Raw genomic sequence first — 27,078 nt, forward strand, 5'->3', positions numbered from 1 at the left:
ATCGTGCATGTAGTTAGTTTATGCACAACATGTATTGCTATGCAAGTATTTAATTTCTTTTAAAATGTTAAACCTCCAGATAAGATTTTTCTTCAAAAAATTAAATTGTTGACTTTATCGGTCCAGCAGCTTGTTGGGAGAGTTTTAAATGCATGCAACAGATAGTTTACAGATGCCAGCTGTTCACTTCCAAATCATTATCTTTTCGGTCTTTCAAGAATTGCGCCATTATTCTCAGTTGTTCTACTGCACCTGGAAATGAGAATAAAATAAAATGTAAAATAATATTAGCCAATGATAAATTACAAATTATTATCCATGTATCAGGATTATAGACTGCCTTTTACCATGGACAGCATCCAGCGATGCTTTTAGTTTCATTCTTTTAACTCGGATGCACTCGCTTTTAAAATTTGAAAATCACATTGCCACGATTTATTAAAAATTCCTGTAGTAGGTTGCAGAATAAATTTTTGTACAGTGATGGAGTAAGGGGCTGGGCAAGAAGTATGAGCCCGGGGGGGGGTAAAGTTGGGGGGGGGGGCAAGAAATGTTTGGCGAGCAGAGAGGGGTGGCCGGGCAAGCAATTTTGGCAAGCCAAGAGGGAGGGGCAAACGATTTTTGGCACACAGTTCATGGGGCGCCTTTTAAATAAAAGGCTTATGGAAAACAGGACGGAAACGCTTAAAATACGTAAATGTTCCTTCACGCTGCGCTCGCAACATATAGGCCTATATAGACCATTTGAGGTTTGTAAATTGGGATCCCAAAAATTTAGCATACGCAAGGGGGGCAAAGAATTTTTGGCAGGCCGAGAGGGGGGAAGCAAATTTTGGCGGGGCAAGAAGGGGGGGGCAAGTGATTTTGGCGAGCCGTTTGAAATCCCCGTTCATAATTATTGCACAGCCCCTATGTCAATGATGGTTGCAGAAATATGCAGAATTTGAAAACAGTCATTTGCCCATAAACTTAGCTAATTTTTGATATACAGACATGGTGGCAAGACCCCTTATTTTTTTGAGTTAAATCATCACCTTTTTAAACAAAATAATTAAATGTAAAGGACCGTTCACAAACACTTGTAAGGGGGGACTTTACAGACCTCGAAAATTTCAGGGACCTCCCTGTTTGACATGAAAATTATGGGTCAACCCCATAGAAAAGCATATAAACTCAATTTTTCCAAGAAAATTTGTGGTCATCACCTGGTCATTTTTTTCAGGTCCCCCAGCCCCCCTTCTAGAGAGGGTCAAAAAAATTCAGGGCCACCCTTTTTGCATCATGCCCCCCTAACAAGTGTTTGTGAACGGTAGACTTAGACTATAATATTTACAGTATTTTCTTGGCCAAACTGGAACATGTGCGTTGCGTCCTTGTAGCGTACTAAGCATGTACGCAATGTAAGGCGCGTGTATGCTTTCTTCTGTATCACGCTATATTCGCGTGTGTTTATCGCGGAGCCACTAGCGTTTATAGTGTTCCAGTTTGGCCAAGAAATTACTGTAAATATTATAGTATTGGTTATATAAAAGAAACCCACCTTGCAGAGTCGTGTACACAACAAGCAACACAATCCAACATACAGCATGCTCAGCTAGCTGTACACACAGACAAAGGTATGATCAATTGATGCATATGAAAACATACGGGCAGTGCAGTACATGGTAGTCAATGGAACAAATCTCGATATCTCGTCATGTTTTCGCCGTCTATTCGATGCGGGATTCGATGTCCGTGGCAATATTTGTCCTTAGTCTATACCTGATCTCATGTACCAATACCTTGTGTATTGGTACATGATTCGGCGGGTATACTTCAGCAATAGCGAATAAGTGGTCGTTTTTTACTCTTTTCAAAACGTCACATGTACACCAAATACAGCCCCCGAAATGGTCTACTTTTAGCGTGCCTTAACTCCGAAACAGTTTAGTCAAAGTTAAAAATGCGATCCCCAACCCTTTGCTTACCTTGGACGAATTTGCAGTATTTTCCGCTAGCTCCGTGTTGAAAAATGTCCGGTACTTGCCCGGTACAAACATAGAAATGGCCACATTTGCTTCAGTCCTGGTATGAATATTTCTTCCGTAATCCAATGGTTCCAACGTGGGCATCACGATGATAGTCTCCTACACAACCAGATTGTGTCGGCCTGACGCTCGTCGATCCTAAAAGTGAGGACAGCGTGAGCTCTTACCTGCGTAAAAGTCTGTTCGACAAAGGCAATAAGGATGATTGACAGCGCCGTTCATTGGGCGGAGCCATTATATTACGTCATGACAGCTGACAGGTTGCGCTGTTCTCTGACCTTGACTGTTCGTCACGTAGACATAGCGTGACCTGGGTACACGTACAAAGCTGGGGGGATGCGACTGCGGCCGCCATTTTGACACGCGGTATCTACTCTTCAGAAAAATTACTTTTGGTGACGTTTTATATCAAACAATTTTCGATAACGGATTTCTACTAGGATTTCAATTTTTTATTAATGAAGGTGCATGTAGTTTTGAGGAATAACACGGGATGTTTCGAGTTTTATTTCAACTGGTGGTGTATAGAAGGTGAGTGAATTCGTGAATGAGGCCGGGGATTGAGGTTTCGTTGTTTCAACGATCCGATAGTAGGATACGAAACGTAGGCTAAAAATGTCTAATGACGCCATGTTTACATGAAAACATTAGCTGTTGCGAGGTCAGTGTCGTTGAATTTGTTACCTAAATTCCTTTCAGGATATTCTGATTTCACTTATTTATGATGTGTACGAAAATTCACCATATAAACTCAAAAGTGTGAATGCAAGCTGTTATTGCTGACAATAGAAACATTGTTGCAAAGTCATTAAAAACAGGTATGTATTACAGACGTACTTTGGCCGAAACGAGATACAGGCCAGTTAGGCAGTCTATCCTTAGTCCATCTTATATTTGCTTCTCTGATACAAGATGAATTGAAAACCTATTGCAAACTTGTCAAAGCACGTCGGTAAACGAGGCAAATAATGCGATTGCTTTTCACAACTATCGTGTGTATTGCATTTTGTGTGTGTGTGTGAATGTCCCACTGGGCGCAGCCATGTTTGTGATCGAGGTCAGAGGTGAAACTTCTGTCAATCAAACTACTTTGCGATATTTTAGGGAAATATTTTGCCGAAGGCATTGAGGTGGTGTGGGCGCAACACGGTGGTGGGACGGGGAATCGAACCCACGCACGTTGAGCAAGCTCTCAGCCCGGAGGGGGTTCTCCCTGGTTGAAGGTATACAGGGATGTGCCACGGTTTTGGGGTACCTTTTCAGCAATTTTGGTATATCAATGGGTGGGTTTTCAGTGGAAACCAATGCGCCCAATTGGGCAAAATTACCCCTAAAAGCGCCCAATTAAGGCAAATTTGGGTGCTTTTTGGGTGTTTTTTTGTGGAAAATTGGTATACGGATGGGTGGCAAAATCAGCAAAAAGTAGGTATAGAGAAAGTCAGCATCCGAAAGTCTGCGTGGCACATCCCCGTAAATTTTTTTTTCGAAGAACCCCCCCCTGGGGGCTCTCAGATTATGAGTCCAAGGCCGTAACCACTGAGCCACCGTGCCCTCTTACTACTAATAATATCATAAATGGGAATGTGAGTCCACATGTGATCTAGCATCGCTTTCCATACTCATCTTATATCTTGCCGACCATATCCACTTACTTACATGCAGTAATGAATGTGATATGACACGATCTGGTCCATAGAGGCCAAAGGTGGCAAACTTGAAATTGAGATCAAGGCAAAAATATGGAATAAAAAAAAACCCAATAAAATATGTAAGAAGATAGACATCACAAAACTTAACAACTTTAGAACTAAAACACGTTAGACCTTCGGTGTTTTCAGTATTTGATAGCCTAATCTGCTAATGTTTATATAAGGTAATATTTTTAGGAACTCAATTTTCAAAAATGCCTCCTTTGGCCTCCATGGACCAGATCATGTCACATTTATGCAAAAAAAAATTGAAATTTGACAATATACGGTTGCTGTCACAGCTGTGATATAATGGGATCATGCAGAAACTCTTTAATATGCGCTTGTCAGTATGATTGTTAGCGACGAACGCATTTTACATAATGGAGTAGGCCTTGTCATTACATTTTACTTGCCATTTATACTAGCCTAGTAATTTGTTTCATTGTTTAATGCACCGCGCAAACATATTGAACGTGTTTGTACAAAAATAAAAATAGAATTCGATTTCATAGACAATCTTTTTATGTGTTATTATATCCATTACCCTCTCTTAATGTATACCAATCCCTAGCTTGCTCTGGAGTTTTTCCCAATAATGGCTGCATTCATATTACCCTACGTGTCTATCGGGAACTTTATCCCTCACACACTTTTGAAAAATTGAAAATTAAAAAATGTCCAAATTGTACATTTACTTGACCATATGTTACATCAGCATGAAAAACGCATTAAAATGAGTACAAACAAGCCTTGTATTGGTTCAGAGGTTTTTGAGATAGCTCTTGATATTTTGAGAAAATATCTCGAAACTTTTATGTGAAGCCTATATGACCGTACCAGCACAGAGAGCATTAAAAAGTGTCTAGTTTAAAACAGAACCCTCAATAGCTGCTGAGTGTCGTCTTGCATATGGAAAGGTTTCTATACAAAAACGATTCTCTTATAAACCATCTATGCAGTTTCCACTTCGATACATCTGATTCTGAGCACACATTTTCGTCCAAGAGCTTCCAAGCAAGAAGTGAATTGTCTCCACACAGTCTTTGATTACACTACACGGTTGAGTGCATTCATTTATTTTATTGATTTATTGATTTATTGATTTATTGATTGATTGATTGATTGATTGATTGATTGATTGATTGATTGATTGATTTATTGATTTATTGATTCAATCAGTCAACTGACAACGCACAATATCGGAGGATACGATGCCGAGCTGCTATATTTACCCGTTTTGATCTCATACGACAGGAAGCCACGTAAAGTAATTAATGACTCGTCTTCCCCAGAATCACACAAGAAATGTAATAACAATTCCTACTAGTACTAGTGACATCCAAACAAGTTGTACATCAAAGTAGGTTAAATACGGACACGATTCAATAGGTATCTACCCGGGGTATACAATTATAAAGTCAGTTCAGGCAAAATTCAAAACCATTTTTGCCTGAAGGGTAGAGACAATAGAAATTTTTACTAGAGGAACATATTCTTGTTTATACCATGATATTGTTGTATCTCAATACTATCACAACTTCAGCTGTGTAACTTACCTAAAAAGTGGTTCTTTTAATTAAAAATACAATAAATAAAATCACTCTGCGCTTTTAGTACTGACCAGACTATAGTAATATTTATTCGTCGAAGGAGGTTACTTTTTTTCATTTTTTCCCTTTACAATATTATTCAATACTAGCAGTCAATCATGTTTCAATGGGCAAGTGCCTCTTACTTTAAGGGGGTACTACACCTCTAACCATTTTTTTGCTTATTTTTGCGTTTTTCTCAAAAATTATAGCGCATTGGTGACAAGTAAGATATGTATATTATATAGGGGCGAGGACTACAACTACTGCACTGAAAATTCAGCAACTCAAGGCAAGTAGTTATTGATTTATTGATCAAATATTGGTTTTCCCTCATTTTTGACTGTAACTCCACAATTGTTGTCTGTGCTGAAATAAAAATTTCCAGTGTAGCAGCCGTAGTCTTTGCCCATATACATATCTTACTTGTCACCAATGTTTTATAATTTTTGAGAAAAATGCAAAAATAGGCACAAAATTGGGCAGGGGTGTAGTACCCCCTTAAATGGTATTGAAATTTGTCTTGTCCGGGGACTTCCATAGCTCAGTGGCGTTATTTTCTACTGATGCGTAGTAGGCCTATGTAGGGCTGTATTAAATAACCTGTTCAGTGATTTCATCCTGAGAATGTAGAAATCCATGAATCAACAAAATTTAGATTTTAGCACCTTAATTGCCCACCACCTTTTGTTAGTTTCGACGTGCAAACATTAAGCCCTGTATTAAAGACAAAATAAGTTATTTTACATGAATCTGTAATTTCTCTACTTAGTAGAGAAATTAGCTGCATGCATTTGAACAGAGCTTCAACTTTATCAATACGACTGCTTTCCTCGGTTCTTGCCAAAACGTTTTAAAATATCTAATGACAATTTTAATGATTTATCCTTCACTTTTAAGGATTTTATATACAATTTAAATTTGTTTTACCATTTTGTACTTTCGCTGGGATCACTGAATAACCCCCTTTCGCTATCACCCAGAACACATGGTTTGTCATCCCCCCTCCCCCACACTTTTTTCCCTTTGGATTTATCGTCATCCTGATTCAGACGCTTTTATTGTTTCATTTACAACTTTTATTATATTTATCACTGATGATGTTACCGAATAGTCTTTTGAAATTAGCAGGCCTCATTAGTAGATCTCATATAATTGAAGTGCTCCCCCGAATAGCAAGATAATGACAGGCTTATGCTTGGTTTTGACATGTAAGAATACAAAATGATTTCCTGAGTTAATAATGGGGAGTTTAAGCTCCATTGCAAAGTGAAAGCAGAGCGAGGTGTGTGGATGTGAGGGGCATGAAGTTGTGTTTATGGCTCGGGGTTTATGGGGAGGGGTGGGTTAGGCAATTAACAGCTGCCTGGTATCAACTATCATTCAACATTTCTGATACTGTTACAGCTTGAAATTTGAAGGCAGCGGGACCTCTCAGGAAGAATCGGAAAGGACAACTTATGACACGTTGTAACCATGGTAACTGGGTGTTAAAGTATTGCTGGTGGTAGTGGTCAGTTTTGCAATATTTTCGCCATTTTACAAAATACAAATAATGCTCTAAGTTTGCCACTAGCAAAGATCAAGGATCTGGAATAGTCGAACCGGAATATATTTAGCTTGTTTCTATTGAGTCCCCTGCATTTTACCGGTAAAACTGTTCGCCGATAGCGGCGAAAGGCGGATAACGGTCAGTTTCCATTGCACGTTGTTTACCGGTAAACACTCGATGAACAGCGTCAATTGACACACCTTAAAAGTTTGCCGGCGAAAGGTCGTGCACTGGGGTTAATCCATGGGTCAATCGCAAAGCATTGTGGATTTTAAGGTGGTTATGGAGGCATTATAAAAGTGCTCTAATCATGTTTAAACAGATTAATTGTAGTATTTTCTTAATTGTTTGGCTAAAAATGAGGTAGCAAACACGAGCAAGAACAGAAAAAGCACTGGCAAAAAAATGTTTACTAAAACGCCATATTCCGCGATAGTCCATATTTGACTTTGGCGAACACTTTTGGTTCTCGTTTAAATTCTACAGATAGCACAGTCGATCTAATGTTATCTGCGGTTGCAGTACAGTTTAGAGAAATAATGTGGCTGGTTGTTTGGTTAAAAAAAAACGATAATTTTTAAAATATCGGGATACAAGCAGGCGACCAGTATGGTGTGCAAAAGACGTTGCAAATTGTCAATGAAAGAGCTTATAAATTAAAATCACGGACATTAAGCTCCACAATAGGCATCTACATTCCAAGCGGAAACGCTTTTCAGAAACATACCCCTCTTTTTTTTCAGCAATCTCTGAAACCTAAATATATGCAATTCGGACGATTTGTAAACAAGAAATGTCTTTAAAAAAAGACAATGCCTCAAGAGATTCCAGCGCACACCGACATCGCCTGGCTAATAATTGAAAACCTGAGTGGAAGAAGGGCCCAACTCCAATTTTTTACAAAAATGAGTTAGACCCAGCATATTATTGCCAACAGATTGTTCTTCCTTGTGTGTGAAAGATGAGCCAAAATCAACTCTCCAAATAGTCTTTCAAGTACACTTAATCATGGTTTTCATGGAAGAAAGGCCCAACTCCATGGAGTTGGGCCCTTTTTCCACAAATATTGGGTTAAAGAGGAATTTTGTTCATCCATGAAATCTGCTTTTCACTACAATAAACTTTCTTGACATGCTTCTACTTGTGCAATTAATGGATAATTGTCAAATTTCTGTAGCTATTTATAACACATCTGCTTACGGAACTGGCACTTGCAGTATATTAGTGGAAGAAGGGCCCAACTCCAGTTCGTATTAAGACCTGTACCGTTGCCATGGAAACATCATATTTAATTTTGAATGTATGAAATATTGTATATTCATGTATTAAAGGTCCCCTGAAGAGGAAAACATTCTGCCTATAAAACTTTTCAAAATATTTAGTTTTTTCCTAATATCTCAAAAACAGTTTTGATGGAGTTGGGCCCTTCTTCCACTCAGGTATTCAATTATTTGGTGCAGCAGTGACATTAAAATGAATACACGGGATCGATACACGTGAATTGCTATGCACGATTTTGATATCAGACGAAAATCTTCGGATACTGAGTTAGAAAATGATGAATATCTCCCGTAAATGAATTTTTCTCAAGAAACAGATGTGGTCTCATACACTTGAAAATACGTGTTGAACAGATATTATAGTCGTTAGCGTGCGCTTTGAAAATTGGCCGTGCGCTTTGAACTCAAAATTTGACCAAGACTCTCAATTTTATATTGCGTTGGTCTTGTATGGACTACAGCGCGCAGCAGGCTATAGTGGCACTCACTCAAGTGGAGATAGTATAACCATTGACCGCAATGTCGTATACAAGCTTGCTCACAGAGCGAGAAATCAATTACCCCGTCTATGTCAGTAGCTTTAGTCAGGTCACTTCGCTAATAATATGCATCTCATAAGGTCCGAATAAAATGGTCATGGGTGGCTGTGGATTCAACCTACCATGGCGATTTCTACTATGAAGATATCGGGGCGATGTCACTGTGCAGCGGGCACCATTTGTTAGTAACCATAAGAGCATACCCCCCCAAAAGAATCCTGCGTATACGGGCCTGCATCACACATATTACTTGGTCTGTTATTCATTCAAAGCTTCTTCTTGTTTTTTGTTTGTTTTTTTGTTTATTAATATTATTTGTTATTGCAACCCAGTGCAACCCAGCAAACACAAAACGTAAAGAAAACGTTTAAATGTCGGGCTTTAGTGTCGACAAAATATCTAGAGAAAATATTTTGCAATATCATTTGACAACATATGTACAATGTTGTTGAAGTGTTTTTTCATGATATAAATCGTTTAAAAAATGTTGTGATGTATTATAAAACCCGACATTTAAACATGTTAAATGTCATTAAAAATAACGTTTTGAAAAATGTTTGTGTTTGCTTGGAAGGTAAATTCAAAGGGAAAGTTCACAGCTGGATCCACATGTAAACAAGGTCAAGACAAATAAGTGACTAACAATAACTGCTCAAAATAATAGGTTATTTTTCTATTTTATTTATCTTTCTTATTTTCAGGAGACACTGTGACAATGACAGTTGTTTGCTTTCACGTGACAGAATTCTACCGTGTCACGTGGCCGTTGTTATGGAGATCTGATATCCAATGTGCCATTCATCGAGCAGTTCGATTCTTAGGATTTGATATCACTGTCTTTACCATGACTGCTATTGCGGTTGACAGGTAATTACCATTTTATAATCATTATTAAAGTCGATGACGTTTTGTAATTATGTTGTTGCGTTTCGGTAGTATGAGATTTGATAATATTCACATCATATAGGCAGTGGCGTAGAGAAATATTTTGCTATTTTGAAGCTAAACTGATGAAATATAGACTATGCCATAGTCGAATTTTATTAAAAATATGTTATTATTAGTCATGATGAACCCATTTCGTTGAACTCAAAATTATACTGATGTTTATAAAAATTAAAGTATTCAATAGTAAAATGGTCATAAAGAGTTAAAAATATCAGACGATTAGTGACAATAAAAGTAATTGAATGCAACATTATCTTGCATAATTATAACGGCTCACTTTAATACTGAACAATTCTGATTTTGGAATCTACCCGTTTATTGATAGCGAACCCCGAAATTTCGACTATGAACTTGGGAAGCTAACAAACAGAGGGAGTAGGGTGACTGATCAGATGTGAAAATCTATCAATTGTGCACACATTAATTAAATCAGAGTTTTAAGCTTTTAAGCTTAAAACTCTGATTAAATACAATATCCAGAGTATGCACAATGGGCAAGTGGACTACGGGTAGTCTAGATGAAATAAGGTTCAAAAATGGGGCTAAAATGGGCAAATATGAGGTTAATTTGGTCAGAAACCCATATTCAGGCGTCAACATTGGGGGGATGATTGTATGGACCATCCCCTGGCAAAATATTATGGGGGGTTTATCCCCCACCACCACCCTCCCACGGGATCTACGCCTATGCATATTAGTCCTACTGTTGGTTATTACACTCTCTAAAATATACAATTTACAAAATGGCGCGGTAAACTATACATGATGAGATGATAACAAATCACATAACACCTCTGATAATGACAAGTATCGTGGTGATATGATTGCCTCATGTCCAATGTTAAACAAATGAATTTTACAAAAGAGCGCGAAATTGTCATTAGCAACTGTTTTAAACTGTTGCGATTTGGTAGTTCATAGCATCTTGCGAATGGTAGTGAGCTTTGGCAAAAATTGCATTGATCATTTCATCATGTTCATAGCGAGTGTGTAGAAGAATTCAAATGAAATATCACAGATATACTTTTGTAGGTCATGTGGTTATTGAGATATGATGCAAAGAGGGCTGAAACAACAACACTTTTGTAAAACGTACATAACTCATTCAAAAGGCTTATTATATTCAGCGAAACGAAACGAAACGAAACGAAATGAAGTTCTCACGGCTATTGGACATTATGCAGATTGTCACAGCTCATCTTGTGATACCAGTTGTTCCTCACGGGTGCAATGAGTCCGCATTGTTGATTAAGAAACACATTTCTCACGGCTATTTCTGAATGAATTATGAATTGATTTTGATTGCAAATTATGCAGATAGTCACAGCGGATGTTTTGATACTCATTTCAAAGTTGTCATTCATTCCTAGCAGGTGCAGTGAGCCCGTTTCGTTGATTATCACTTTTTGCCAAAAGTGATAATCAACGAAACGAAGTTCTCACGGCTACTTCTGAATGAATTATGAATTGATTTTGATTGCAAATTATGCAGATAGTCACAGCGGATGTTTTGATACCCATTTCAAAGTTGTCATTCATTCCTAGCAGGTGCAGTGAGTTTGTTTCGTTGATTATCACTTTTTGCCAAAAGTGATAATCAACGAAACGAAGTTCTCATGGCTTTTTTAAGCCAATTATGGAATCTATTTAGAGTGGAAATTATGCAGATTGCCACAGCGCATCTTTTGATACCAATTTCAAGGTTGTCACTCACTCCCAACAGGTGCAATGAGCCCGGAATGTTGATTTAGAAACACAGTTCTCACGGCTATTTATGAATGAATTATGAATTTATTTCGATTGCAAATTATGCAGATAGTCACAGCGGATGTTTTGATACTCATTTCAAAGTTGTCATTCATTCCTAGCAGGTGCAGTGAGCCCGTTTCGTTGATTATCACTTTTTGCCAAAAGTGATAATCAACGAAACGAAGTTCTCATGGCTTTTTTAAGCCAATTATGGAATCTATTTAGAGTGGAAATTATGCAGATTGCCACAGCGCATCTTTTGATACCAATTTCAAGGTTGTCACTCACTCCCAACAGGTGCAATGAGCCCGGAATGTTGATTTAGAAACACAGTTCTCACGGCTATTTATGAATGAATTATGAATTTATTTCGATTGCAAATTATGCAGATAGTCACAGCGGATGTTTTGATACTCATTTCAAAGTTGTCATTCATTCCTAGCAGGTGCAGTGAGCCCGTTTCGTTGATTATCACTTTTTGCCAAAAGTGATAATCAACGAAACGAAGTTCTCACGGCTACTTGTGAATGAATTATGAATTGATTTTGATTGCAAATTATGCAGATAGTCACAGCGGATGTTTTGATACTCATTTCAAAGTTGTCATTCATTCCTAGCAGGTGCAGTGAGCCCGTTTCGTTGATTATCACTTTTTGCCAAAAGTGATAATCAACGAAACGAAGTTCTCACGGCTACTTCTGAATGAATTATGAATTGATTTTGATCGCAAATTATGCAGATAGTGAAAGCGGATGGTTTGAGCATTCATTCCTAGCAGGTGCAGTGAGCCCGTTTCGTTGATTATCACTTTTTGCCAAAAGTGATAATCAACGAAACGAAGTTCTCATGGCTTTTTTAAGCCAATTATGGAATCTATTTAGAGTGGAAATTATGCAGATTGCCACAGCGCATCTTTTGATACCAATTTCAAGGTTGTCACTCACTCCCAACAGGTGCAATGAGCCCGGAATGTTGATTTAGAAACACAGTTCTCACGGCTATTTATGAATGAATTATGATTTTTTTTTTGAAAACATTTTTGACCCGAAATTTCGACCCTTTCTCGCTTATCTGATAAATTCAGCTTCTTTTTGACATGTGATAGATATGACTTTGGCGTTATATTCCGTGAAAGGATTGCTGTGATTTTGTTTAGATTCATAAAAAAGACGTGATTTTCTGCACCGAGTCGTTTCTGCTCTCGGTCATGTTTACATCTCTCAGCTCGTTTTCACACGCTTGAACTTCCCGGCTCGCACATGCGCCGTGTGTTTGTTACTAGATAAATAAATGATTTAGTACTGTGCGCCCTCTCTTGGTTGTACGACGAGCTGTATCATTTATTTTGCGCCGTTGCTTGGGAGTGCAGGGCGCACACCACTAAATAATCTTCCCATTGAAACACGTGTAAAAACACCGGTTTTCTTTGCTCATTTTGAGGCCTTTTGGGCTCGTTTTAAAATATTTTATGATGACCAGTCGATTGCAAATCGATGAAAGTTTAACATATGTTTCAATGTATGGGGGTTCTTCCATCTCGTTTTCCCGCTAGGAGGCCGCGAACAGCGCCCTCACTGTTTTTAACATGCTCTCAAGACTGCAAACCCGATTCTGCCATTTTTTAATTCGCGGACCTATTTTCTCAATATTTATAAAAATGCGACTTTTTTGGCGACTCAAATTTATGTATAGGCTTTACACTTTTATTTAAGCTATAATTCGCCACTCTTTCTGAATAATAAGTCTAAAGAACAGCCCAAAATACCTCAAAAAGTTTCTGTTTTTACCGGAACTCATTAGGGTTACACAAATGGCGCATTGATTTAGTGGTGTGCCCCTTCAAGAAATAATGATGTTCATAAAATCGAATTTTGTTATATTTTTCTTGAAATATAAAATGTTTTGAGTAAAACACTCAAGGTTTGAGTGCTCTGTGACATCCACATCAAGAGAAATGTCCTATCAAAGATACATGGTGCATTCCAAAAATGTGCACATTTTCAACATTTTGACCATTTGTGCTTATTTCCCTAGATTTGCATCAAATACCAATTCTCAACATATAGTTTTTGACCGTTTATCTGCTAAAACCGCTTTAAAATGAAAAGAAACTAGGTTTCATAATGGCAAAGGTCTACATAGTAATGATTTTACAACAATCACCCCCCCTTATAAAATAATTAAGATTTGAGAGGTTTAAAGACTTGTGCCGATTTGTCACCTTATGACAATTTTGCTTCAAATCTGAGAAATCTTAGTTTTCTCACAATTTTGACAGTTTCTTAAACTTTGAAGGCCTCTGAGAGAATAAACTTAGCGCGACTTGCACCTAAAACGCATTAAATATATTCACTAACATAAAAACTATCTATTTAAATCAAAAAACTGCAATTTAATCGAAAGCCAACTTCAATTTTGGCTGAATCTCTCAGGAACACGATTTTACGCCTAGGCCCTTCGAAGGGCGCACACCACTAAATAATCTTCCCATTGAAACACGTGTAAAAACACCGGTTTTCTTTGCTCATTTTGAGGCCTTTTGGGCTCGTTTTAAAATATTTTATGATGACCAGTCGATTGCAAATCGATGAAAGTTTAACATATGTTTCAATGTATGGGGGTTCTTCCATCTCGTTTTCCCGCTAGGAGGCCGCGAACAGCGCCCTCACTGTTTTTAACATGCTCTCAAGACTGCAAACCCGATTCTGCCATTTTTAATTCGCGGACCTATTTTCTCAATATTTATAAAATGCGACTTTTTTGGCGACTCAAATTTATGTATAGGCTTTACACTTTTATTTAAGCTATAATTCGCCACTCTTTCTGAATAATAAGTCTAAAGAACAGCCCAAAATACCTCAAAAAGTTTCTGTTTTTTACCGGAACTCATTAGGGTTACACAAATGGCGCATTGATTTAGTGGTGTGCCCCCTTCAAGAAATAATGATGTTCATAAAATCGAATTTTGTTATATTTTTCTTGAAATATAAAATGTTTTGAGTAAAACACTCAAGGTTTGAGTGCTCTGTGACATCCACATCAAGAGAAATGTCCTATCAAAGATACATGGTGCATTCCAAAAATGTGCACATTTTCAACATTTTGACCATTTGTGCTTATTTCCCTAGATTTGCATCAAATACCAATTCTCAACATATAGTTTTTGACCGTTTATCTGCTAAAAACCGCTTTAAAATGAAAAGAAACTAGGTTTCATAATGGCAAAGGTCTACATAGTAATGATTTTACAACAATCACCCCCCCCCCTTATAAAATAATTAAGATTTGAGAGGTTTAAAGACTTGTGCCGATTTGTCACCTTATGACAATTTTGCTTCAAATCTGAGAAATCTTAGTTTTCTCACAATTTTGACAGTTTCTTAAACTTTGAAGGCCTCTGAGAGAATAAACTTAGCGCGACTTGCACCTAAAACGCATTAAATATATTCACTAACATAAAAACTATCTATTTAAATCAAAAAACTGCAATTTAATCGAAAGCCAACTTCAATTTTGGCTGAATCTCTCAGGAACACGATTTTACGCCTAGGCCCTTCGAAGGGCGCACACCACTAAATAATCTTCCCATTGAAACACGTGTAAAAACACCGGTTTTCTTTGCTCATTTTGAGGCCTTTTGGGCTCGTTTTAAAATATTTTATGATGACCAGTCGATTGCAAATCGATGAAAGTTTAACATATGTTTCAATGTATGGGGGCTCTTCCATCTCGTTTTCCCGCTAGGAGGCCGCGAACAGCGCCCTCACTGTTTTTGACATGCTCTCAAGACTGCAAACCCGATTCTGCCATTTTTTAATTCGCGGACCTATTTTCTCAATATTTATAAAAATGCGACTTTTTTGCCGACTCAAATTTATGTATAGGCTTTACACTTTTATTTAAGCTATAATTCGCCACTCTTTCTGAATAATAAGTCTAAAGAACAGCCCAAAATACCTCAAAAAGTTTCTGTTTTTTACCGGAACTCATTAGGGTTACACAAATGGCGCATTGATTTAGTGGTGTGCCCCCTTCAAGAAATAATGATGTTCATAAAATCGAATTTTGTTATATTTTTCTTGAAATATAAAATGTTTTGAGTAAAACACTCAAGGCTTGAGTGCTCTGTGACATCCACATCAAGAGAAATGTCCTATCAAAGATACATGGTGCATTCCAAAAATGAGCACATTTTCAACATTTTGACCATTTGTGCTTATTTCCCTAGATTTGCATCAAATACCAATTCTCAACATATAGTTTTTGACCGTTTATCTGCTAAAAACCGCTTTAAAATGAAAAGAAACTAGGTTTCATAATGGCAAAGGTCTACATAGTAATGATTTTACAACAATCACCCCCCCCCCTTATAAAATAATTAAGATTTGAGAGGTTTAAAGACTTGTGCCGATTTGTCACCTTATGACAATTTTGCTTCAAATCTGAGAAATCTTAGTTTTCTCACAATTTTGACAGTTTCTTAAACTTTGAAGGCCTCTGAGAGAATAAACTTAGCGCGACTTGCACCTAAAACGCATTAAATATATTCACTAACATAAAAACTATCTATTTAAATCAAAAAACTGCAATTTAATCGAAAGCCAACTTCAATTTTGGCTGAATCTCTCAGGAACACGATTTTACGCCTAGGCCCTTCGAAGGGCGCACACCACTAAATAATCTTCCCATTGAAACACGTGTAAAAACACCGGTTTTCTTTGCTCATTTTGAGGCCTTTTGGGCTCGTTTTAAAATATTTTATGATGACCAGTCGATTGCAAATCGATGAAAGTTTAACATATGTTTCAATGTATGGGGTTCTTCCATCTCGTTTTCCCGCTAGGAGGCCGCGAACAGCGCCCTCACTGTTTTTAACATGCTCTCAAGACTGCAAACCCGATTCTGCCATTTTTTAATTCGCGGACCTATTTTCTCAATATTTATAAAATGCGACTTTTTTGGCGACTCAAATTTATGTATAGGCTTTACACTTTTATTTAAGCTATAATTCGCCACTCTTTCTGAATAATAAGTCTAAAGAACAGCCCAAAATACCTCAAAAAGTTTCTGTTTTTACCGGAACTCATTAGGGTTACACAAATGGCGCATTGATTTAGTGGTGTGCCCCTTCAAGAAATAATGATGTTCATAAAATCGAATTTTGTTATATTTTTCTTGAAATATAAAATGTTTTGAGTAAAACACTCAAGGTTTGAGTGCTCTGTGACATCCACATCAAGAGAAATGTCCTATCAAAGATACATGGTGCATTCCAAAAATGTGCACATTTTCAACATTTTGACCATTTGTGCTTATTTCCCTAGATTTGCATCAAATACCAATTCTCAACATATAGTTTTTGACCGTTTATCTGCTAAAACCGCTTTAAAATGAAAAGAAACTAGGTTTCATAATGGCAAAGGTCTACATAGTAATGATTTTACAACAATCACCCCCCTTATAAAATAATTAAGATTTGAGAGGTTTAAAGACTTGTGCCGATTTGTCACCTTATGACAATTTTGCTTCAAATCTGAGAAATCTTAGTTTTCTCACAATTTTGACAGTTTCTTAAACTTTGAAGGCCTCTGAGAGAATAAACTTAGCGCGACTTGCACCTAAAACGCATTAAATATATTCACTAACATAAAAACTATCTATTTAAATCAAAAAACTGCAATTTAATCGAAAGCCAACTTCAATTTTGGCTGAATCTCTCAGGAACACGATTTTACGCCTAGGCCCTTCGAAGGGCGCACACCACTAAATAATCTTCCCATTGAAACACGTGTAAAAACACCGGTTTTCTTTGCTCATTTTGAGGCCTTTTGGGCTCGTTTTAAAATATTTTATGATGACCAGTCGATTGCAAATCGATGAAAGTTTAACATATGTTTCAATGTATGGGGTTCTTCCATCTCGTTTTCCCGCTAGGAGGCCGCGAACAGCGCCCTCACTGTTTTTAACATGCTCTCAAGACTGCAAACCCGATTCTGCCATTTTTTAATTCGCGGACCTATTTTCTCAATATTTATAAAAATGCGACTTTTTTTTTTTTTTTTTTTTATGTATAGGCTTTACACTTTTATTTAAGCTATAATTCGCCACTCTTTCTGAATAATAAGTCTAAAGAACAGCCCAAAATACCTCAAAAAGTTTCTGTTTTTTACCGGAACTCATTAGGGTTACACAAATGGCGCATTGATTTAGTGGTGTGCCCCCTTCAAGAAATAATGATGTTCATAAAATCGAATTTTGTTATATTTTTCTTGAAATATAAAATGTTTTGAGTAAAACACTCAAGGTTTGAGTGCTCTGTGACATCCACATCAAGAGAAATGTCCTATCAAAGATACATGGTGCATTCCAAAAATGTGCACATTTTCAACATTTTGACCATTTGTGCTTATTTCCCTAGATTTGCATCAAATACCAATTCTCAACATATAGTTTTTGACCGTTTATCTGCTAAAAACCGCTTTAAAATGAAAAGAAACTAGGTTTCATAATGGCAAAGGTCTACATAGTAATGATTTTACAACAATCACCCCCCTTATAAAATAATTAAGATTTGAGAGGTTTAAAGACTTGTGCCGATTTGTCACCTTATGACAATTTTGCTTCAAATCTGAGAAATCTTAGTTTTCTCACAATTTTGACAGTTTCTTAAACTTTGAAGGCCTCTGAGAGAATAAACTTAGCGCGACTTGCACCTAAAACGCATTAAATATATTCACTAACATAAAAACTATCTATTTAAATCAAAAAACTGCAATTTAATCGAAAGCCAACTTCAATTTTGGCTGAATCTCTCAGGAACACGATTTTACGCCTAGGCCCTTCGAAGGGCGCACACCACTAAATAATCTTCCCATTGAAACACGTGTAAAAACACCGGTTTTCTTTGCTCATTTTGAGGCCTTTTGGGCTCGTTTTAAAATATTTTATGATGACCAGTCGATTGCAAATCGATGAAAGTTTAACATATGTTTCAATGTATGGGGTTCTTCCATCTCGTTTTCCCGCTAGGAGGCCGCGATCGGCGCCCTCACTGTTTTTAACATGCTCTCAAGACTGCAAACCCGATTCTGCCATTTTTTAATTCGCGGACCTATTTTCTCAATATTTATAAAAATGCGACTTTTTTGGTGACTCAAATTTATGTATAGGCTTTACACTTTTATTTAAGCTATAATTCGCCACTCTTTCTGAATAATAAGTCTAAAGAACAGCCCAAAATACCTCAAAAGTTTCTGTTTTTACCGGAACTCATTAGGGTTACACAAATGGCGCATTGATTTAGTGGTGTGCCCCTTCAAGAAATAATGATGTTCATAAAATCGAATTTTGTTATATTTTTCTTGAAATATAAAATGTTTTGAGTAAAACACTCAAGGTTTGATTGCTCTGTGACATCCACATCAAGAGAAATGTCCTATCAAAGATACATGGTGCATTCCAAAATGAGCACATTTTCAACATTTTGACCATTTGTGCTTATTTCCCTAGATTTGCATCAAATACCAATTCTCAACATATAGTTTTTGACCGTTTATCTGCTAAAAACCGCTTTAAAATGAAAAGAAACTAGGTTTCATAATGGCAAAGGTCTACATAGTAATGATTTTACAACAATCACCCCCCTTATAAAATAATTAAGATTTGAGAGGTTTAAAGACTTGTGCCGATTTGTCACCTTATGACAATTTTGCTTCAAATCTGAGAAATCTTAGTTTTCTCACAATTTTGACAGTTTCTTAAACTTTGAAGGCCTCTGAGAGAATAAACTTAGCGCGACTTGCACCTAAAACGCATTAAATATATTCACTAACATAAAAACTATCTATTTAAATCAAAAAACTGCAATTTAATCGAAAGCCAACTTCAATTTTGGCTGAATCTCTCAGGAACACGATTTTACGCCTAGGCCCTTCGAAGGGCGCACACCACTAAATAATCTTCCCATTGAAACACGTGTAAAAACACCGGTTTTCTTTGCTCATTTTGAGGCCTTTTGGGCTCGTTTTAAAATATTTTATGATGACCAGTCGATTGCAAATCGATGAAAGTTTAACATATGTTTCAATGTATGGGGGTTCTTCCATCTCGTTTTCCCGCTAGGAGGCCGCGAACAGCGCCCTCACTGTTTTTAACATGCTCTCAAGACTGCAAACCCGATTCTGCCATTTTTAATTCGCGGACCTATTTTCTCAATATTTATAAAATGCGACTTTTTTGGCGACTCAAATTTATGTATAGGCTTTACACTTTTATTTAAGCTATAATTCGCCACTCTTTCTGAATAATAAGTCTAAAGAACAGCCCAAAATACCTCAAAAAGTTTCTGTTTTTTACCGGAACTCATTAGGGTTACACAAATGGCGCATTGATTTAGTGGTGTGCCCCATTCAAGAAATAATGATGTTCATAAAATCGAATTTTGTTATATTTTTCTTGAAATATAAAATGTTTTGAGTAAAACACTCAAGGTTTGAGTGCTCTGTGACATCCACATCAAGAGAAATGTCCTATCAAAGATACATGGTGCATTCCAAAAATGTGCACATTTTCAACATTTTGACCATTTGTGCTTATTTCCCTAGATTTGCATCAAATACCAATTCTCAACATATAGTTTTTGACCGAATATATACTAAAAACCGCTTTAAAATGAAAAGAAACTAGGTTTCATAATGGCAAAGGTCTACATAGTAATGATTTTACAACAATCACCCCCCTTATAAAATAATTAAGATTTGAGAGGTTTAAAGACTTGTGCCGATTTGTCACCTTATGACAATTTTGCTTCAAATCTGAGAAATCTTAGTTTTCTCACAATTTTGACAGTTTCTTAAACTTTGAAGGCCTCTGAGAGAATAAACTTAGCGCGACTTGCACCTAAAACGCATTAAATATATTCACTAACATAAAAACTATCTATTTAAATCAAAAAACTGCAATTTAATCGAAAGCCAACTTCAATTTTGGCTGAATCTCTCAGGAACACGATTTTACGCCTAGGCCCTTCGAAGGGCGCACACCACTAAATAATCTTCCCATTGAAACACGTGTAAAAACACCGGTTTTCTTTGCTCATTTTGAGGCCTTTTGGGCTCGTTTTAAAATATTTTATGATGACCAGTCGATTGCAAATCGATGAAAGTTTAACATATGTTTCAATGTATGGGGTTCTTCCATCTCGTTTTCCCGCTAGGAGGCCGCGAACAGCGCCCTCACTGTTTTTAACATGCTCTCAAGACTGCAAACCCGATTCTGCCATTTTTAATTCGCGGACCTATTTTCTCAATATTTATAAAATGCGACTTTTTGGCGACTCAAATTTATGTATAGGCTTTACACTTTTATTTAAGCTATAATTCTCCACTCTTTCTGAATAATAAGTCTAAAGAACAGCCCAAAATACCTCAAAAAGTTTCTGCGTTGGTCGGCGAATCATTAGGAAAACACAAATGGCGCATTGATTTAGTGGTGTGCCCCTTCAAGAAATAATGATGTTCATAAAATCGAATTTTGTTATATTTTTCTTGAAATATAAAATGTTTTGAGTAAAACACTCAAGGTTTGAGTGCTCTGTGACATCCACATCAAGAGAAATGTCCTATCAAAGATACATGGTGCATTCCAAAAATGAGCACATTTTCAACATTTTGACCATTTGTGCTTATTTCCCTAGATTTGCATCAAATACCAATTCTCAACATATAGTTTTTGACCGTTTATCTGCTAACAACCGCTTTAAAATGAAAAGAAACTAGGTTTCATAATGGCAGAGGTCTACATAGTAATGATTTTACAACAATCACCCCCCTTATAAAATAATTAAGATTTGAGAGGTTTAAAGACTTGTGCCGATTTGTCACCTTATGACAATTTTGCTTCAAATCTGAGAAATCTTAGTTTTCTCACAATTTTGACAGTTTCTTAAACTTTGAAGGCCTCTGAGAGAATAAACTTAGCGCGACTTGCACCTAAAACGCATTAAATATATTCACTAACATAAAAACTATCTATTTAAATCAAAAAACTGCAATTTAATCGAAAGCCAACTTCAATTTTGGCTGAATCTCTCAGGAACACGATTTTACGCCTAGGCCCTTCGAAGGGCGCACACCACTAAATAATCTTCCCATTGAAACACGTGTAAAAACACCGGTTTTCTTTGCTCATTTTGAGGCCTTTTGGGCTCGTTTTAAAATATTTTATGATGACCAGTCGATTGCAAATCGATGAAAGTTTAACATATGTTTCAATGTATGGGGTTCTTCCATCTCGTTTTCCCGCTAGGAGGCCGCGAACAGCGCCCTCACTGTTTTTAACATGCTCTCAAGACTGCAAACCCGATTCTGCCATTTTTTTATTTTCGGACCTATTTTCTCAATATTTATAAAAATGCGACTTTTGGCGACTCAAATTTATGTATAGGCTTTACACTTTTATTTAAGATATAATTCGCCACTCTTTCTGAATAATAAGTCTAAAGAACAGCCCAAAATACCTCAAAAAGTTTCTGTTTTTACCGGAACTCATTAGGGTTACACAAATGGCGCATTGATTTAGTGGTGTGCCCCTTCAAGAAATAATGATGTTCATAAAATCGAATTTTTTTATATTTTTTTTGAAATATAAAATGTTTTGAGTAAAACACTCAAGGTTTGAGTGCTCTGTGACATCCACATCAAGAGAAATGTCCTATCAAAGATACATGGTGCATTCCAAAAATGTGCACATTTTCAACATTTTGACCATTTGTGCTTATTTCCCTAGATTTGCATCAAATACCAATTCTCAACATATAGTTTTTGACCGTTTATCTGCTAAAAACCGCTTTAAAATGAAAAGAAACTAGGTTTCATAATGGCAAAGGTCTACATAGTAATGATTTTACAACAATCACCCCCCTTATAAAATAATTAAGATTTGAGAGGTTTAAAGACTTGTGCCGATTTGTCACCTTATGACAATTTTGCTTCAAATCTGAGAAATCTTAGTTTTCTCACAATTTTGACAGTTTCTTAAACTTTGAAGGCCTCTGAGAGAATAAACTTAGCGCGACTTGCACCTAAAACGCATTAAATATATTCACTAACATAAAAACTATCTATTTAAATCAAAAAACTGCAATTTAATCGAAAGCCAACTTCAATTTTGGCTGAATCTCTCAGGAACACGATTTTACGCCTAGGCCCTTCGAAGGGCGCACACCACTAAATAATCTTCCCATTGAAACACGTGTAAAAACACCGGTTTTCTTTGCTCATTTTGAGGCCTTTTGGGCTCGTTTTAAAATATTTTATGATGACCAGTCGATTGCAAATCGATGAAAGTTTAACATATGTTTCAATGTATGGGGGTTCTTCCATCTCGTTTTCCCGCTAGGAGGCCGCGAACAGCGCCCTCACTGTTTTTAACATGCTCTCAAGACTGCAAACCCGATTCTGCCATTTTTTAATTCGCGGACCTATTTTCTCAATATTTATAAAAATGCGACTTTTTGGCGACTCAAATTTATGTATAGGCTTTACACTTTTATTTAAGCTATAATTCGCCACTCTTTCTGAATAATAAGTCTAAAGAACAGCCCAAAATACCTCAAAAAGTTTCTGTTTTTACCGGAACTCATTAGGGTTACACAAATGGCGCATTGATTTAGTGGTGTGCCCCTTCAAGAAATAATGATGTTCATAAAATCGAATTTTGTTATATTTTTCTTGAAATATAAAATGTTTTGAGTAAAACACTCAAGGTTTGAGTGCTCTGTGACATCCACATCAAGAGAAATGTCCTATCAAAGATACATGGTGCATTCCAAAATGAGCACATTTTCAACATTTTGGCCATTTGTGCTTATTTCCCTAGATTTGCATCAAATACCAATTCTCAACATATAGTTTTTGACCGTTTATCTGCTAAAACCGCTTTAAAATGAAAAGAAACTAGGTTTCATAATGGCAAAGGTCTACATAGTAATGATTTTACAACAATCACCCCCCTTATAAAATAATTAAGATTTGAGAGGTTTAAAGACTTGTGCCGATTTGTCACCTTATGACAATTTTGCTTCAAATCTGAGAAATCTTAGTTTTCTCACAATTTTGACAGTTTCTTAAACTTTGAAGGCCTCTGAGAGAATAAACTTAGCGCGACTTGCACCTAAAACGCATTAAATATATTCACTAACATAAAAACTATCTATTTAAATCAAAAAACTGCAATTTAATCGAAAGCCAACTTCAATTTTGGCTGAATCTCTCAGGAACACGATTTTACGCCTAGGCCCTTCGAAGGGCGCACACCACTAAATAATCTTCCCATTGAAACACGTGTAAAAACACCGGTTTTCTTTGCTCATTTTGAGGCCTTTTGGGCTCGTTTTAAAATATTTTATGATGACCAGTCGATTGCAAATCGATGAAAGTTTAACATATGTTTCAATGTATGGGGTTCTTCCATCTCGTTTTCCCGCTAGGAGGCCGCGAACAGCGCCCTCACTGTTTTTAACATGCTCTCAAGACTGCAAACCCGATTCTGCCATTTTTTAATTCGCGGACCTATTTTCTCAATATTTATAAAAATGCGACTTTTTTGGCGACTCAAATTTATGTATAGGCTTTACACTTTTATTTAAGCTATAATTCGCCACTCTTTCTGAATAATAAGTCTAAAGAACAGCCCAAAATACCTCAAAAGTTTCTGTTTTTACCGGAACTCATTAGGGTTACACAAATGGCGCATTGATTTAGTGGTGTGCCCCTTCAAGAAATAATGATGTTCATAAAATCGAATTTTGTTATATTTTTCTTGAAATATAAAATGTTTTGAGTAAAACACTCAAGGTTTGAGTGCTCTGTGACATCCACATCAAGAGAAATGTCCTATCAAAGATACATGGTGCATTCCAAAAATGTGCACATTTTCAACATTTTGACCATTTGTGCTTATTTCCCTAGATTTGCATCAAATACCAATTCTCAACATATAGTTTTTGACCGTTTATCTGCTAAAACCGCTTTAAAATGAAAAGAAACTAGGTTTCATAATGGCAAAGGTCTACATAGTAATGATTTTACAACAATCACCCCCCTTATAAAATAATTAAGATTTGAGAGGTTTAAAGACTTGTGCCGATTTGTCACCTTATGACAATTTTGCTTCAAATCTGAGAAATCTTAGTTTTCTCACAATTTTGACAGTTTCTTAAACTTTGAAGGCCTCTGAGAGAATAAACTTAGCGCGACTTGCACCTAAAACGCATTAAATATATTCACTAACATAAAAACTATCTATTTAAATCAAAAAACTGCAATTTAATCGAAAGCCAACTTCAATTTTGGCTGAATCTCTCAGGAACACGATTTTACGCCTAGGCCCTTCGAAGGGCGCACACCACTAAATAATCTTCCCATTGAAACACGTGTAAAAACACCGGTTTTCTTTGCTCATTTTGAGGCCTTTTGGGCTCGTTTTAAAATATTTTATGATGACCAGTCGATTGCAAATCGATGAAAGTTTAACATATGTTTCAATGTATGGGGGTTCTTCCATCTCGTTTTCCCGCTAGGAGGCCGCGAACAGCGCCCTCACTGTTTTTAACATGCTCTCAAGACTGCAAACCCGATTCTGCCATTTTTTTAATTCGCGGACCTATTTTCTCAATATTTATAAAAATGCGACTTTTTTTTTTTTTTTAATTTATGTATAGGCTTTACACTTTTATTTAAGCTATAATTCGCCACTCTTTCTGAATAATAAGTCTAAAGAACAGCCCAAAATACCTCAAAAAGTTTCTGTTTTTTACCGGAACTCATTAGGGTTACACAAATGGCGCATTGATTTAGTGGTGTGCCCCCTTCAAGAAATAATGATGTTCATAAAATCGAATTTTGTTATATTTTTCTTGAAATATAAAATGTTTTGAGTAAAACACTCAAGGTTTGAGTGCTCTGTGACATCCACATCAAGAGAAATGTCCTATCAAAGATACATGGTGCATTCCAAAAATGAGCACATTTTCAACATTTTGACCATTTGTGCTTATTTCCCTAGATTTGCATCAAATACCAATTCTCAACATATAGTTTTTGACCGTTTATCTGCTAAAACCGCTTTAAAATGAAAAGAAACTAGGTTTCATAATGGCAAAGGTCTACATAGTAATGATTTTACAACAATCACCCCCCCCCCTTATAAAATAATTAAGATTTGAGAGGTTTAAAGACTTGTGCCGATTTGTCACCTTATGACAATTTTGCTTCAAATCTGAGAAATCTTAGTTTTCTCACAATTTTGACAGTTTCTTAAACTTTGAAGGCCTCTGAGAGAATAAACTTAGCGCGACTTGCACCTAAAACGCATTAAATATATTCACTAACATAAAAACTATCTATTTAAATCAAAAAACTGCAATTTAATCGAAAGCCAACTTCAATTTTGGCTGAATCTCTCAGGAACACGATTTTACGCCTAGGCCCTTCGAAGGGCGCACACCACTAAATAATCTTCCCATTGAAACACGTGTAAAAACACCGGTTTTCTTTGCTCATTTTGAGGCCTTTTGGGCTCGTTTTAAAATATTTTATGATGACCAGTCGATTGCAAATCGATGAAAGTTTAACATATGTTTCAATGTATGGGGTTCTTCCATCTCGTTTTCCCGCTAGGAGGCCGCGAACAGCGCCCTCACTGTTTTTAACATGCTCTCAAGACTGCAAACCCGATTCTGCCATTTTTTAATTCGCGGACCTATTTTCTCAATATTTATAAAATGCGACTTTTTGGCGACTCAAATTTATGTATAGGCTTTACACTTTTATTTAAGATATAATTCGCCACTCTTTCTGAATAATAAGTCTAAAGAACAGCCCAAAATACCTCAAAAAGTTTCTGTTTTTTACCGGAACTCATTAGGGTTACACAAATGGCGCATTGATTTAGTGGTGTGCCCCCTGCAGCCGTTCAGGGTGCACTACACTAAATCCTTCCGCATTTGGTGTAACCTTTCATAGTTCCGGTAAAAAATAGCGCCTATGCGAAATATATCGGCGTCCCGATGGAACCAAATTGGAGAGACTCTTGGTTGTTTTGATAAAAACGATAGAATAGGAGCTCAACATTACAAATCTGTTCAGAAAATGTTCCGAATCGAATGTACATGGGAAATAGGCCCTCGGAACAATATCATGGCCGGAACTGGTAAGGAGGCGAGCGTGTCGGCTGAAATTCGGGATGGCGCTGTTCAGGAGTTCGTATCTCTCAAGTTTGTCTTAACTTGTGCCAAAAAATTAAATTTAAATAAAAGTTTAATCTTTATTTAAGACATTGGTTTGATCAAAATATTAAAAATGTTGTTACATGGGGTAGAAAAACAAACTTACTTTCTTGTATTTTCCCGTGTATTTCAATGGGACGATTATTTAGTGGTGTGTGCCCTTCGAAGACTCATTTTTAAATGCTATGGACATGATTAATACCTGATTTTAAGTGCCAAAAAGTTTAAATTTTTGACTGAAACTGATGTAAAAAAAAAAAAAAAAGTCTGTTTTTCTATTTCCGTCTACAAATACGCGATTTCATTCTTAAACGCACGAGAAATTTGCTTCAAAACGCAAGTTCCCGTCGAATTGACAATTTAAGACCGTGCTTGAAATTGAGCTATTTTGGCCCCAATATCATAGAAGTGGTCACT

At 36.6% G+C, this 27,078-nt stretch overlaps 1 protein-coding gene across 1 annotated transcript in view; it reads left to right on the forward strand.

The window, feature by feature from the left end:
- LOC140160489 (QRFP-like peptide receptor) overlaps positions 1-27,078 on the forward strand; it is a 57,948-nt gene that overhangs the window by 7,925 nt on the left and 22,945 nt on the right. The window contains exon 2 of the mRNA XM_072183725.1: positions 9,380-9,545. Coding sequence (XP_072039826.1) covers positions 9,380-9,545 — 166 coding nt within the window. The remainder of the gene's footprint in view (positions 1-9,379; positions 9,546-27,078) is intronic.

The sequence above is a fragment of the Amphiura filiformis genome, chromosome 9 (genome assembly GCF_039555335.1).
Source record: "Amphiura filiformis chromosome 9, Afil_fr2py, whole genome shotgun sequence".
In the NCBI taxonomy this organism is placed as follows: domain Eukaryota; kingdom Metazoa; phylum Echinodermata; class Ophiuroidea; order Amphilepidida; family Amphiuridae; genus Amphiura; species Amphiura filiformis.